The sequence below is a fragment of the Oncorhynchus masou genome, chromosome 23 (genome assembly GCF_036934945.1).
Source record: "Oncorhynchus masou masou isolate Uvic2021 chromosome 23, UVic_Omas_1.1, whole genome shotgun sequence".
NCBI classification, from domain to species: domain Eukaryota; kingdom Metazoa; phylum Chordata; class Actinopteri; order Salmoniformes; family Salmonidae; genus Oncorhynchus; species Oncorhynchus masou.
Genome location: NC_088234.1, coordinates 48,284,923 through 48,298,931, shown reverse-complemented (window position 1 = coordinate 48,298,931; position 14,009 = coordinate 48,284,923). Strand labels below are relative to the sequence as shown.

The following is a 14,009-nucleotide window of genomic DNA, read 5'->3' as shown; positions in this document are numbered from 1 at the left end:
TTACAGTGTACCTATTAGCTGCTAAAAATATTCCACTTCACTGCCGCTTCAAGAAGATATTTACTAAAGTAGTCTGAGCTTCATGCGTCTCACCCAACAGCATGAGGTTGGTGCCTGAAACGGAACATTTTAATCTACAGTAAGCATAAGTTATAATTGTAAAGAAATACAGTATGTTAGAGTAATTTTTACAGGAGGCTTCCAACTAGAGTTTAGAACAGTATTTTTCAGCATTTGGCCCATAATGCAGTGCCATCTACAGAATTTATTATGTGATAGACATTGAAGGTATTTTACAGTTCCACAGTATTTTACGGTTTACAGAAAAGTCTTACAGTCCAGTGCTTCTCAAACCTCTCCTCAGGGACCCCCAGATGTTTCACAATGTTTTTGTAGCCCTGAACTAGCTCACCTGATTCACTAATCAAGGGCTTGATGACTAAATCAGGTGTGGTAGCTCTGGAATAGATCTCCTAAGGCACCTCCTACCTTCTATGGTTTTGTGATGTGTGTACACCACTTTAGTCTAATGACCAGATCAGAATAAAGTTGTAGATTTGACTTAGACCAGGGGCCTTTAAAAAAAATGTGCCCAGGGACCCCTTCCCAGGAAAACCTGTGACCCAGGGACCCCCATCATATGTTAGCGAAAAATATGTATTTTCACGTCTTGTCTTATCATCAGGTGAATTAAGAAATAATCAACATTTATAAATTAATAGATTTGGTTGATTGTTTTTCATTATTTTGACCTCCCAACATGACGTGGAAACAACATTGATTCAAGCAGTGTGTTCCCAGTGGGTTAACTGTGATTAATATGCTTGTTCCCAATCCCATTTTGCAGGCACCTGATCATGAACTTGTTTTCCTACTGACTCATCACTTAGACACTAATATGATGCATGTTTCCCAATAAGTAAACAATGGAATCAGGCCATTGCCTTAATATCAGTCAAGGTGGCTGTGTCATTGGAAGAGGAAGTGTACACTCTAACTTAAGCCCTATTAACTAGAAAGGTAACTTCAAACACATTTTTGCTACTACAATATTCCATATGTGTTATTTCATAGTTTTGATGTCTTCATTATTTTCTCTTCACTATTATTCTACAATGTAGAAAATAGGTTTAAAAAATAAAGAAAAAACATTGAATGAGTAGGTGTTCTAAACATTTTGGCCGGTAGTGTATTTTGGTAGGTTTCAAGTAAAAAGACAGCTTTATTGACCCTCGTGAAAATGTGTTTAATTTTCTTGAGCCCAATGCTGCTTATTTTGCCTGTCAACAGCACACAAGGAAAGCCAGAGAGAGAAAAAAGTTAAAGAAAAATCGTAAGCGCTCCAACATTTTGAATTAAAAAGCAATAATAGCGTGAGCCTGCTATTTGTCGCCAGTCAAATCAGATGTTTTGTGTTGATGTTTGCTCAAGGAAGATGAGGGGGCTGTGACTTTGTAATCGTGACCTCTGAAGCGCCGCTGATAGCCTTCCTGCGAGCCTGCCTGAGTATGTAATTTCATACATTCGCTCTCATCAATAGTAGATTATTATCAAAGACTATGATTCTGTGTTATGTATTGTTGATTGCATTTTGAAAATATGCACTTTAAAGGGCATCATCAGAAGATGGAATTGCTGCATTGACGAGGATGTCATTAATGCATGCCTCTTTTATAGCTCTGCTTCCTTTTTCTCCTCACACTTTCCGTCCGAAATCACATCAACAAATGTGCGTCATTTTCATCCATCGTCTTGCCTTAGGCTTCATTATTCTTTACTTAGTGTAGTATGCCTAAATTGGCACAAGGGACGTGTTGATGATAGAACCAAAAAATGTGAACGTTTCATACTGCCAGTTCAATATGGATGGCTTAGGCTGAACTGATCAAATTTGGAGTTTGTAAAGAAAAGGTATACAAAGTCCAGCATGCCATAGGAATGAGGGATGTACTGTAAATAGATGTGTTTCATAAAATACTGTGATTGTGTCTAAAAGCAGACATACATTGTCATCAGGCCTTTCCCCTGGCTCTTTGTATTGAGATGGCTGATTATTGCTTGTGCATCCTTCCCCGATGCCACTTACAGGCACAGTGTGATTGACGGGGAATGAGGAAATCGGACCAACATTTTAACTGACATATCTTGCGCCACATTTCCTATTATCTGTGCATGACACTTTACTATAATACAACTATAATAGTTTGACTGTAATTGCAGCAGGTTGATGTTTATTGGGATAAGTCTTGTCCTGGAGGCAGAAGCTATATTGTAGAAATTAATGGAAACAAATGGCTTTTTTGTTCTTAAAGGGGTAATCTGCAGCTTGAACAATAACTAACTCCACCAGTAATTTGGTAAACAGATGAGGGATGTGGCTGGAGAAATATAACTAAATTCATGGACAGAGCTATAGATACAGGAATTGACCATCCATGGTTTCAAAATTATAATTTGAACCATGTTTTGAGGCTGTACATGTTTTTTTTTACATTTACATTGTTTACCAACAAATGAGTAAAAATAGCTTATATTTGGGTTTCTAATGGGGTACATCTAAGCTCAGTGTGTGTGTGTGTGTGTGTGTATATATATATATATATATATATATATATATATATATATATATATATATATATATATATATATATATATATATATATATATATATATATATATATATATATATATATATATATATATATAAAAGTTTGGCCATAATGACCATTGTTATGTTTGGAGAAGAAATCTACTTCCAAAGTTGTGGCAAAATGGCTTAGGACAACAAAGTCAAGGTATTGGAGTGGCCATCACAAAGCCCTGACCTCATCCTATAGAACATTTGTGGACAGAACTGAAAAAGCATGTGCGAGCAAGGAGGCCTAGAAACCAGAATCCGTTACACCAGCTCTGTCAGGAAGAATGGGCTAATATTCACCCAAATTATTGTGGGAAGCTTGTGGAAGGCTACCTGTAACATTTGACCCAAGTTAAACAATTTAAAGGCAATGCTACCAAAAACTAATTGTGTGTATGTAAACTTCTGACCCACTGGGAATGTGATGAAAGAAATAAAAGCTGAAATAAATTATTTTCTCTACTATTATTCTGACATTTCACATTCTTAAAATAAAGTTGTGATCCTAACTGACCTAAGACAGGGAATTTCTAATAGGATTAAATGTCAGGAATTGTGAAAAACTGAATATATATATATATATATATATATATTAAAATATATATAATTTTAAAATACTAAAATTGGAAGAAGGAACTGCAGATTGCCCCTGTAATTTAAGATTGAGGTTAGGTTTAAGGTTAGGTTTAAAATCAGATGTCATGACTTTGCGGTTGCACCAGCTAGTAACCACTCTGCAGATCTGTCTCCAGAACAAGATTCATGATGAAAGCGCTAACCTGCATAATTGCATGCTGATGACAAAAGAGGAAAAAGGCCAATTATAGTATATCCAATGCACCAGGTTCTCTCTATGTGAAAGCTCTGAAAGAGCTCAGTCAGCCTCTTCTGTATCTGTTTTTCATAAGGTCATAAGGTGATCCGTTTTTCTCCCTCTCTCTCTTTCTTTCTCCAGTTGAACCGGCAGAACTGCTCCTTGAAGAGGAAGAGTATGTTGTACCTGGCCCACCTGGGGCCGGAGACCATTGCTGAGATCGGCCTGGAGGATGAAGAAGAAGAGGAGGAGGAGAGTGTGGACACCCAGGAAGAAAAAGAGTGCTTCTCAGCCCACTGCAAGAGCACCATCACAGGTACTGAATGTCACCCTGCTGTCCCCTTTCCCACATATCCACAGCAGCTGTTACAATTAGTGTCCATAACGCTTTGGCTCATACACTGATATTACACACAGATTTCAGATCTATCACATGTTGTCTTAGATGGCATTCCTGATGAATGGAAGAGATCTCTTTTGTTGTTACTTATTTGACCGATAGACCTGGCCCTATTGGAATTCTTTACGCTCTAGTACATACAACATGATTGATCATTGATTGCAAGATTGAGTGTACTTATTTAAAATTTTCATGGGCCAGAACTGGAGAAAAAATTTGAGTTGACACTGGAGGAGAAAAAGCAAGCCACCATTGATCTAGAGGCTACAAGAGAGGAGCTAAGTGACATCAGAGAAGAAGTAAGTCTGAATATAGATTTGGGAGTTGTTTAAAAATTGCTATTAGTTTCAAAGAAAAGCTGCACACTACTCTTGCTTGTATCACTTATTTTATTTAAGCTTATGTGTCAGCCTCTTGGCCTTTGTCAGAGCTTTTTTTTTTTGCTCTTTTTTTTCAAAATCTGAAAATCTGTGTTGATCCTCTTAGTGAAACAGATGAATCATGTTTAATGTCCTTATTATGTTATCATAGTGTAGGCCTATGCACATTCATACAATTAGGACAAAGAATACATTGAACCCTAGAATGATTTCCATCTACAGTATTCTAACAGTAGTGTCGCAATTCAGTTATTTGAGAAATCAATTAACAGCACAATCAAATCAACTCTCTTCTGTCTTGTTCTCTTCCTCTCTTCACTGTAGTTGCTGAAGGAAAAACATGATAATATGGTTTTGATTGCTGAGACAGTCCGACAAAAGAAGCTCTTGGCAAAATATAACAGAGGTCAGAGAGTCTTCTCCACTGCAATATTTTGATTCCAAAGAGACGAGTGTAACATCCGTGTCCACCTTTCTGCAAGGAAATTAAGGTGTCCTACTCTCTGTGGCTCTGCAGCGTAACCTTTAGTGGGGTTACATTTGACAGAAAGAAGAGTCAAGTGAAGCCTGTACCCCCTCACTATGCCGTGAATGCTGGGTGATCCTTAGTGACTGGAGGCATATTTCTTACAGAAAATGGTCAAAAAGCAAAATCACTATTCATTTGGTTCTGGTTTGCTGGCTTGCTTTTCAGGGAGCATGTTGGTTGTGAAAGTGAATTCCCCCTCCCCCTTGAGTTTCAAGGTTTTCCTTAACATTTTTTACTGCCTGCTAATTACAGAATGTAAGAGTTTTAATTTATATTTTAGGTTACCAGTTTGCAGATTAAGGTTAGGGATTAAGACTAAAGTTAGGGTTGAGAGTAAGGTTAAGGTCAGTGTTAAGATTAGGGCCAACTGACCAGATAAAAGGGATATATGGAAATATGCAATAATGCTTGAACTACACATGAAATATGCAGGTGAAACAGGTGCTCTGTCAGCAGATGGTTTTGCACCGTTTTACTTGTTCTGATTAGATATTTAATGCTTCCAGTGTCGCTGTTTGCCGTGGAGGAGTATGAGGCCCTGCAGGAAAACCTGGATCTGGAGAAGGAGCTGAGGGCAGAGGCAGAGATATTTGCACGAGAGGTGAGCTCTCTCGAGGCACCCATAATAGGCTTAGCAGCTTTGGATGGGTATTTCTGTCAGCTCGACATGTCTCCTTCCCACTGGGCACAGACGTCAATTCAACTTCTATTCCACGTGTAGTTTAATTGAAATTATGTGGAAACAATGTTGATTCAACCAGTGTGGTCCCAGTGGGTTAACTGTGATTAATATGCTTGTTCCCAATCCCATTTTGCAGGCACCTGATCATTAACTTGTTTTTCTACTGACTCATCACTTAGACACTAGTATGATGCATCATGGCTGTTTCCCAACAAGTAAACAATGGAATCAGGCCATTGTCTTAATATCAGACAAGGTGGCTGTGTTAATCTGCTAAGGGGTTGTTTCCGACTTAGGAAATGTACACCTTTCCTACTCACTTCTCTGTAGTTGGTATTTAGACTTACACAGGTGCATAATGGGCTTTGCAGGCATGGTTCCCTTGCGTGCGCTGAATACATTTAATTAAACCGCTGAAAACTCTCCCAGTTGCTGCTCAACAGATTTTCTTGTGGAGTTTTCATTCAATAGGATTTTCTGTACATTTATCTTAAGACATCCATTTAAATACGGTGGATCTTTAATTCGAATTTTGTAGACAGAATACATAGAGAGAACGGGTTCAGAATATAGGGATCAATGAAAGAAAGCCATCTAAATATATGCTTGTTATTCATCTCCAATTCAGTACCAACTGGTAGATTTTTTCATTATTTAGGCAAATTTGGGGGTTAGGAAAGTATGTATGAATCATTCTTTTTTTAAAGTTTGGAGAGCCTTTATGCACAGAATATATTGATGATTTAAAAATACAGTGGTTTGATTCATCCAGAAAGTTGTCATATTAGAGTTCAGTACAAGGTTGAACAATAGTCCTATAAATCACCCCTAATCCTCACTAATCATGGAACAGTGATGACAACGGTCCAGTCGTGGTGAACCGTGCTCCAGGTTTAAACTGCTATGTATGGTCTGAGTCCCATAATGATTCAAATAGGCTACATGTCCCAAATGATTGCACAACATTACCCTAATATGATCCACTAATGCTAGCGACCCTCAGGGAAAACTATACAGAAGTGACAGAGGAAAGCAGGGACAACTACACAGACGTGACAGAGGAAAGCAGGGACAACTACACAGACGTGACAGAGGAAAGCAGGGACAACTACACAGATGTGACAGAGGAAAGCAGGGACAACTACACAGACGTGACAGAGGAAAGCAGGGACAACTACACAGACGTCAGAGGAAAGCAGGGACAACTACACAGACGTCAGAGGAAAGCAGGGACAACTACACAGACGTCAGAGGAAAGCAGGGACAACTACACAGACGTGTCAGAGGAAAGCAGGGACAACTACACAGACGTGACAGAGGAAAGCAGGGACAACTACACAGACGTGACAGAGGAAAGCAGGGACAACTACACAGACGTCAGAGGAAAGCAGGGACAACTACACAGACGTGACAGAGGAAAGCAGGGACAACTACACAGACGTGACAGAGGAAAGCAGGGACAACTACACAGACGTCAGAGGAAAGCAGGGACAACTACACAGACGTCAGAGGAAAACAGGGAAAACTACACAGACGTCAGAGGAAAGCAGGGATAACTACAAAGACGTCAGAGGAAAGCAGGGACAACTACACAGACGTCAGAGGAAAGCAGGGACAACTACACAGACGTCAGAGGAAAGCAGGGACAACTACACAGATGTGTCAGAGGAAAGCAGGGACAACTACACAGACGTGACAGAGGAAAGCAGGGACAACTACACAGACGTCAAAGGAAAGCAGGGACAACTACACAGACGTCAGAGGAAAGCAGGGACAACTACACAGACGTGTCAGAGGAAAGCAGGGACAACTACACAGACGTGTCAGAGGAAAGCAGGGACAACTACACAGATGTGTCAGAGGAAAGCAGGGACAACTACACAGACGTCAGAGGAAAGCAGGGACAACTACACAGACGTCAGAGGAAAGCAGGGACAACTACACAGATGTGTCAGAGGAAAGCAGGGACAACTACACAGACGTGACAGAGGAAAGCAGGGACAACTACACAGACGTCAAAGGAAAGCAGGGACAACTACACAGACGTCAGAGGAAAGCAGGGACAACTACACAGACGTGTCAGAGGAAAGCAGGGACAACTACACAGACGTGTCAGAGGAAAGCAGGGACAACTACACAGATGTGTCAGAGGAAAGCAGGGACAACTACACAGACGTCAGAGGAAAGCAGGGACAACTATACAGACGTCAAAGGAAAGCAGAGACAACTACACAGACGTCAGAGGAAAGCAGGGACAACTACACAGACGTGACAGAGGAAAGCAGGGACAACTACACAGACGTGACAGAGGAAAGGGAGGACAACTACACAGACGTCAGAGGAAAGCAGGGACAACTACACAGACGTGACAGAGGAAAGCAGGGACAACTACACAGACGTGATGGAGGAAAGAAAGGTATACGAAATGGAATGGAATGATGCAAAATGTAAGCTACAAATTGAAGAACACGAACACTAAAGTGACAGTTATAATTATGCGGGTATAACTTACGGTGGCTCCCGATAGTGGCTAATATTTAATATGATACAAATTGTAAAAAATAACTGAGAAAGGGCCCCACATACAGTGGGGCAAAAAAAGTATTTAGTCAGCCACCAATTGTGCAAGTTCTCCCACTTAAAAAGATGAGAGAGGCCTGTGATTTTCATCATAGGTACACTTCAACTATGACAGACAAAATTAGGGAAAAAAATCCAGAAAATCTAATTGTAGGATTTTTAATGAATTTATTTGCAAATTATGGTGGAAAATAAGTATTTGGTCACTTACAAACAAGCAAGATTTCTGGCTCTCACAGACCTGTAACTTCTTCTTTAAGAGGCTCCTCTGTCCTCCACCCGTTACCTGTATTAATGGCACCTGTTTGAACTTGTTATCAGTATAAAAGACACCTGTCCACAACCTCAAACAGTCACACTCCAAACTCCACTATGGCTAAGACCAAAGAGCTGTCAAAGGACACCAGAAACAAAATTGTAGACCTGCACCAGGCTGGGAAGACTGAATCTGCAATAGGTAAGCATCTTGGTTTGAAGAAATCAACTGTGGGAGCAATTATTAGGAAATTGAAGACGTACAAGACCACTGATAATCTCCCTCGATCTGGGGCTCCATGCAAGATCTCACCCCGTGGGGTCAAAATGATCACAAGAACGGTGAGCTAAAATCCCAGAACCACACGGGGGGACCTAGTGAATGACCTGCCGAGAGCTGGGACCAAAGTAACAAAGCCTACTATCAGTAACACACTACGCCGCCAGGGACTCAAATCCTGCCGTGCCAGACGTGTCCCCCTGCTTAAGCCAGTACATGTCCAGGCCCGTCTGAAGTTTGCTATAGAGCAGTTGGATGATCCATAAATCAAATCCAATTTTATTTGTCACATACACATGGTTAGCAGATGTTAATGCGAGTGTAGCGAAATGCTTGTGCTTCTAGTTCCGACAATGCAGTAATAACCAACAAGTAATCTAACTAACAATTCCAAAACTACTGTCTTATACACACAAGTGTAGGGGGATAAAGAATATGTACATAAAGATATATGAATGAGTGATGGTACAGAGCGGCATAGGCAAGATACAGTAGATGGTATCGAGTACAGTATATACATACGAGATGAGTATGTAAACAAAGTGGCATAGTTAAATGCTAGTGATACATGTATTACATAAAGATGCAGTAGATGATATAGAGTACAGTATATACGTATACATATGAGATGAATAATGTAGGGTATGTAAACAGAAGATTGGGAGAATGTCATATGGTCAGATGAAATCAAAATATAACTTTTTGGTAAAACCTCAAATCGTCATGTTTGGAGGACAAAGAATGCTGAGTTGCATCCAAAGAACACCATAACTACTGTGAAGCATGGGGGTGGAAACATCATGCTTTGGGGCTGTTTTTCTGCAAAGGGACCAGGACAACTGATCTGTGTAAAGGAAAGAATGAATGGGGCCATGTATCGTGAGATTTTGAGTGAAAACCTCCTTCCATCAGCAAGTGCATTGAAGATGAAACGTTGCTGGGTCTTTCAGCATGAAAATGATCCCAAACACACCGCCCAGGCAACGAAGGAGTGGCTTCGTAAGAAGCATTTCAAGGTCCTGGAGTGGCCTAGCCAGTCTCCAGATCTCAACCCCATAGAAAATCTTTGGAGGGAGTTGAAAGTCCGTGTTGCCCAGCAACAGCCCCAAAACATCACTGCTCTAGAGGAGATCTGCATGGAGGAATGGGCCAAAATACCAGCAACAGTGTGTGAAAACCTTGTGAAGACTTACAGAAAATGTTTGACCTCTGTCATTGCCAATAAAGGGTATATAACAAAGTATTGAGATAAACTTTTGTTGTTGACCAAATACTTATTTTCCACCATAATTTGAAAATAAATTAATTGCAAATCCTACAATGTGATTTTCTGGATTTTTTCTGATTTTGTCTGTCATAGTTGAAGTGTACATATGATGAAAATTACAGGCCTCTCTCATCTTTTTAAGTTGGAGAACTTGCACAATTGGTGGCTGACTAAATACGTTTTTGCCCCACTGTACGGTACATCAACTCCGCAGGTATAGCCCTACAGTAGCCTCAAATGTTTACCCACAAATTATGGGTGCACACAATTATTTCAGAAAATTAGGAGGGCACACAATTACATTTCTGAATAGCCTACTTCACTGTGGAAAATGGGGCGCGATACATGTCATGTGGTATGATTTTCAGTTTGCTTCCATATGACTGGTTTCAGATCATCTCCAGGGATTGTGTGTATTTACAATCCCTTCTCCAAACGGATTACTCATTTACCTAGCTCTTATTAATAGCTTATCAATTTATAAATTATAGTGCATGGAGAATGCTGTTATTTCCATCATGAAAAGAAAGTAGAGTTTTATTGAGGCCTTATTCATGGTTTCCTCGCATGTAAAGTTGATGGAATTATGATAGAAATAAGCGAAACTCAGAATAAGACGCATCTGTAGACACACCTCAGCCTCACCTTCATTTATTCCATCTCCACCCCAAACGAATAGCGGACGAATAGCACGCTATTCTCATGCTTAAATTCAAGGTCAGAATACACCTAGAGAGAAAAGTGCATAAAAAGGGAATTACGTTCCATTTACGCACGCTCAACTCGGGTCAGAATCGTTCCCCATATGAATTATGAATTTGAGCTGTAACATTGGACACCAGTATCCAATGGTATACTGTTTTTAGAATATGTGATGCCGCTGTGTTTAAGAAGTGGCATGGATATCTTAGAAGTGCCACGTGATTGTATGACATGTATGTTCTATATGATGTCCAGATTAGTACTCTTCCCCCTTGCAATCTAATCAGTATTCAGGAACACTCTATTCATTATGTGTTATCACCAGAGATCATTTTTGAGAACACATGTAACTAAATGAATGACCACTATGCTGCATAATGAGACCTCAATATACCCCCTCTCTACAAACACACGTTTTGAATAGCCTCACTGGTTTCTATACATGCTTAGGTGCTTTTATCGGTATACTCAAATATTTGTTTATTACACTAAAACTACAGGTATGGTTAATTTACTGCTAAAAAGCCTGGATTATACTTATTTTCCCTTGAGGTGTTACAAATTTCACACGCTGTAATGTATCAACACTGTTAACACTTAATGACAGCTTCTGTCCCTTGTGTAAATCCTCCTCCCATGCAGATGCTGGTTGAGCAGAAGAAGCTGAACAGACAGAGTCAGATTCTCCTAAAGAGCACATCACCCAGTGAGGCCCTGCAGGCAGCCCTCACTGATGTCACCAGGCTCACCCAGGCCCTGGAGAGCCAGAGGCTGGTGCACCAACAACAGGTCACACATCAACATTAACACTACATCACTAACAACACAATGCGTCACAACACAACACAGGGTGATGAAAATTACGTCTAGAATCTAATGTCAGCCAAGATGTTTTTTCCCTCATAGTCAAATATTGCATTTGTTTTCATTACAAAATATGAGCTCATCTGAAAAAAAATCTACTCCAGTTTTGCAATGTGGAAAAAATATGAATGTGTATCTGAAAAAGACAAAGTCAATTAGCTCATCAATTAAACTGTGAGATGATCTTTTGAATGACAATGGTCACATGGAGCACTTTGGGCAGTGACTTTCTGTGTCCATACTGATAAGGAGTATCAGAGACACCATTCACTCTCAGCAGGAATTGGATGGGTGAAAACAATTAGGAAAGAGTGGGATCACTGATCTCTCCTGGTCTAGGGCGGAGGTGAGCCATACCCTCCATTTAAAGAGCAATTAACACATTATTTGAGGAGCAGAGAATTTTGGGGGGGACTGGCACCTATCCAAAGCTACTTATCAGCAATTATCACCACAGGAGCTTTTTGTGGTGCAGGCTCTGAGCAGCTTACAATTTGTTCCGTTGTTTTGTGTCAGTGTGCGTGTGTGTGTTTTAAAGCAGCACCACATCACTATTTTTGCCTCAACATCTTTCTGTCTGTAGTGAAGAACCATTGTTTGTCTTGTAAAATCATACTCTTTATTTCCTAACGTTCACTTCAAATTTAGTAAGAATGTCCCCGGTACAGAGCATATCTTGTAGGATTGTGAGTGAATGGCTCATGTTTGGCGGGAACAGATGAAGGGGATTGAGGAGCAGCTCAGGGGTTCAGAGCTACATAAGGAGGTGCTGGCGTTACAACGTAAGCTAGAGCTCCTGGCAGAGGAGAAGAGGGAGCACGAAGAGAGATGTTCCACGGCTAAGGTGGAGGCCAAGGATCTCAAGTTTACTGGTGAGTGGCACAGCAGAATTGGAGGACTGCACACAGTAGCTGTACATGATCCCAGCAGGGAATGAGTGGGCTTTGTCAAAAGGTTAATGTTATTCTCATGGTTTGACAATGGGAGTTCTACATGTATTCAACTGAAGCCAACCTTGGGTTTTAACTGTAGAGAAATGCACAGAACCCCATTCATTTGTTAGCAAAAGCAATGGACTGCAAAGAAACATTTTCATTAGAGCACTTTATAATGCATTTGTAGGTTAATCATCTCAACCTGCAGTTCTCTAACCATTTTCTGAGCCATTTCCATTCATTTCAAGTGTTTGTAATGTTGAGCCTTTCCTAAATGGATGATGATGTACATCAGAACATTCTTCAGTTGTTAACAAAAGCAATGGACTAAAAACAGTGTTTCATGGAGCAGTTCAGAATACATTTTTGGGTTAATATTCTCCATTCCAATTCAGTTCGTAATATAATATATTTAACAACTCCCTTAATGAATGGATGCTGATGCTACTTGTCCATTTGTCCTAATGAGCAGTAGAGGAGCTGCAGAAGAAGCTCCAGGCCCTTTCTAACCCTCCGCCTGCTCAAGCCCCTCCACCTCCGCCCCCGCCACCCCCTCCTCCACCACCAGCCCCACTCACCAACCCTCTCGGGTGAGATATGAACAAATGGGAATCATTTACAATGTACATTTTACATGAACTATATCTGCTTGAAGTAGTCATACTGGGGACCAGGCTTACTTCCTGGTCAGGTTAGGAAAAACTCCCTATAGGGAATTATATATGGTCCAAGGTCAACTCACTCTTTTCTGTTTCTTTACAGTTCACTGCTATTGATGATTCGCAAAAAGAAAAATATCAGTAGGGATATTCCATTAGTGGTTCAAGACTCAGCAAAGGAGCCAGGTACAGTAAACAGACAAATTCCAAAAATCTATATTTTAAGAGCTTTAACAAAATGTTCTTATAACCTCTCTTTGGTATGTAGTTTAACTGCAAGCACTGTATGACCTTATACTATTTATTTTATTGTGCTGACACTGAACATTTGGACAGTAGTTCAAGGGTGTCGTCGTACAGCTCCCCCCTTTCATGTAAACTACAGTGCATTCGGAAAGTATTCAGACCCCTTGATTTATTCCACATTTTGTTACGTTACAGCCTTATTCTAAAATGTATTAAATTGTTTTTTCCCCTCATCAATGTACACACTATAACCCATAATGACAATGCATAAACAGTTATTTGTCATTTTTATTTAGCAAATTTGGAGAGGGAAAAAACAACCGAACTATTACATTTGCATAAGTATTCAGACCCTTTACTTAGTACTTTGTTGAAGCACCTTTGGCAGCGATTACAGCCTCGAGTCTTCTTGGGTATGATGCTACAAGCTTGGCACACTTTATTTGGGGAGTTTCTCCCATTCTTCTCTGCAGATCCTCTCAAGCTCTGTCAGGTTGGATGGGGAGCGTTGGTGCACAGCTATTTTCAGGTCTCTCCAGAGATGTTTGATCGGGTTCAAGTCCTCTGGCTGGGCCACTCAAGGACATTCAGAGACTTGTCCCGAAGCCACTCCTCCGTTGTCTTGGCTGTGTGCTTAGGGTCGTTGTCCTTGTTGGAGGGTGAACCTTCGCCCCAGTCTGAGGTCCTGAGCGCTCTGGAGCAGTTTTTCATCAAGGATCTCACCGTTCATCTTTCCCTCGATCCTGACTAGTCTCCCAGTCCCTGCCACTGAAAAACA

The 14,009-nt window shown here is 40.5% G+C and overlaps 1 protein-coding gene across 6 annotated transcripts in view; it reads left to right on the top strand.

The window, feature by feature from the left end:
• shtn1 (shootin 1) overlaps positions 1-14,009 on the top strand; it is a 43,286-nt gene that overhangs the window by 19,535 nt on the left and 9,742 nt on the right. For all 6 annotated transcript variants that reach the window (XM_064932328.1, XM_064932326.1, XM_064932324.1 and 3 more), the window contains 8 exons: positions 3,594-3,768; positions 4,054-4,151; positions 4,557-4,638; positions 5,268-5,362; positions 11,170-11,316; positions 12,110-12,263; positions 12,799-12,916; positions 13,089-13,171. In XM_064932328.1, coding sequence (XP_064788400.1) covers positions 3,594-3,768; positions 4,054-4,151; positions 4,557-4,638; positions 5,268-5,362; positions 11,170-11,316; positions 12,110-12,263; positions 12,799-12,916; positions 13,089-13,171 — 952 coding nt within the window. The remainder of the gene's footprint in view (positions 1-3,593; positions 3,769-4,053; positions 4,152-4,556; positions 4,639-5,267; positions 5,363-11,169; positions 11,317-12,109; positions 12,264-12,798; positions 12,917-13,088; positions 13,172-14,009) is intronic.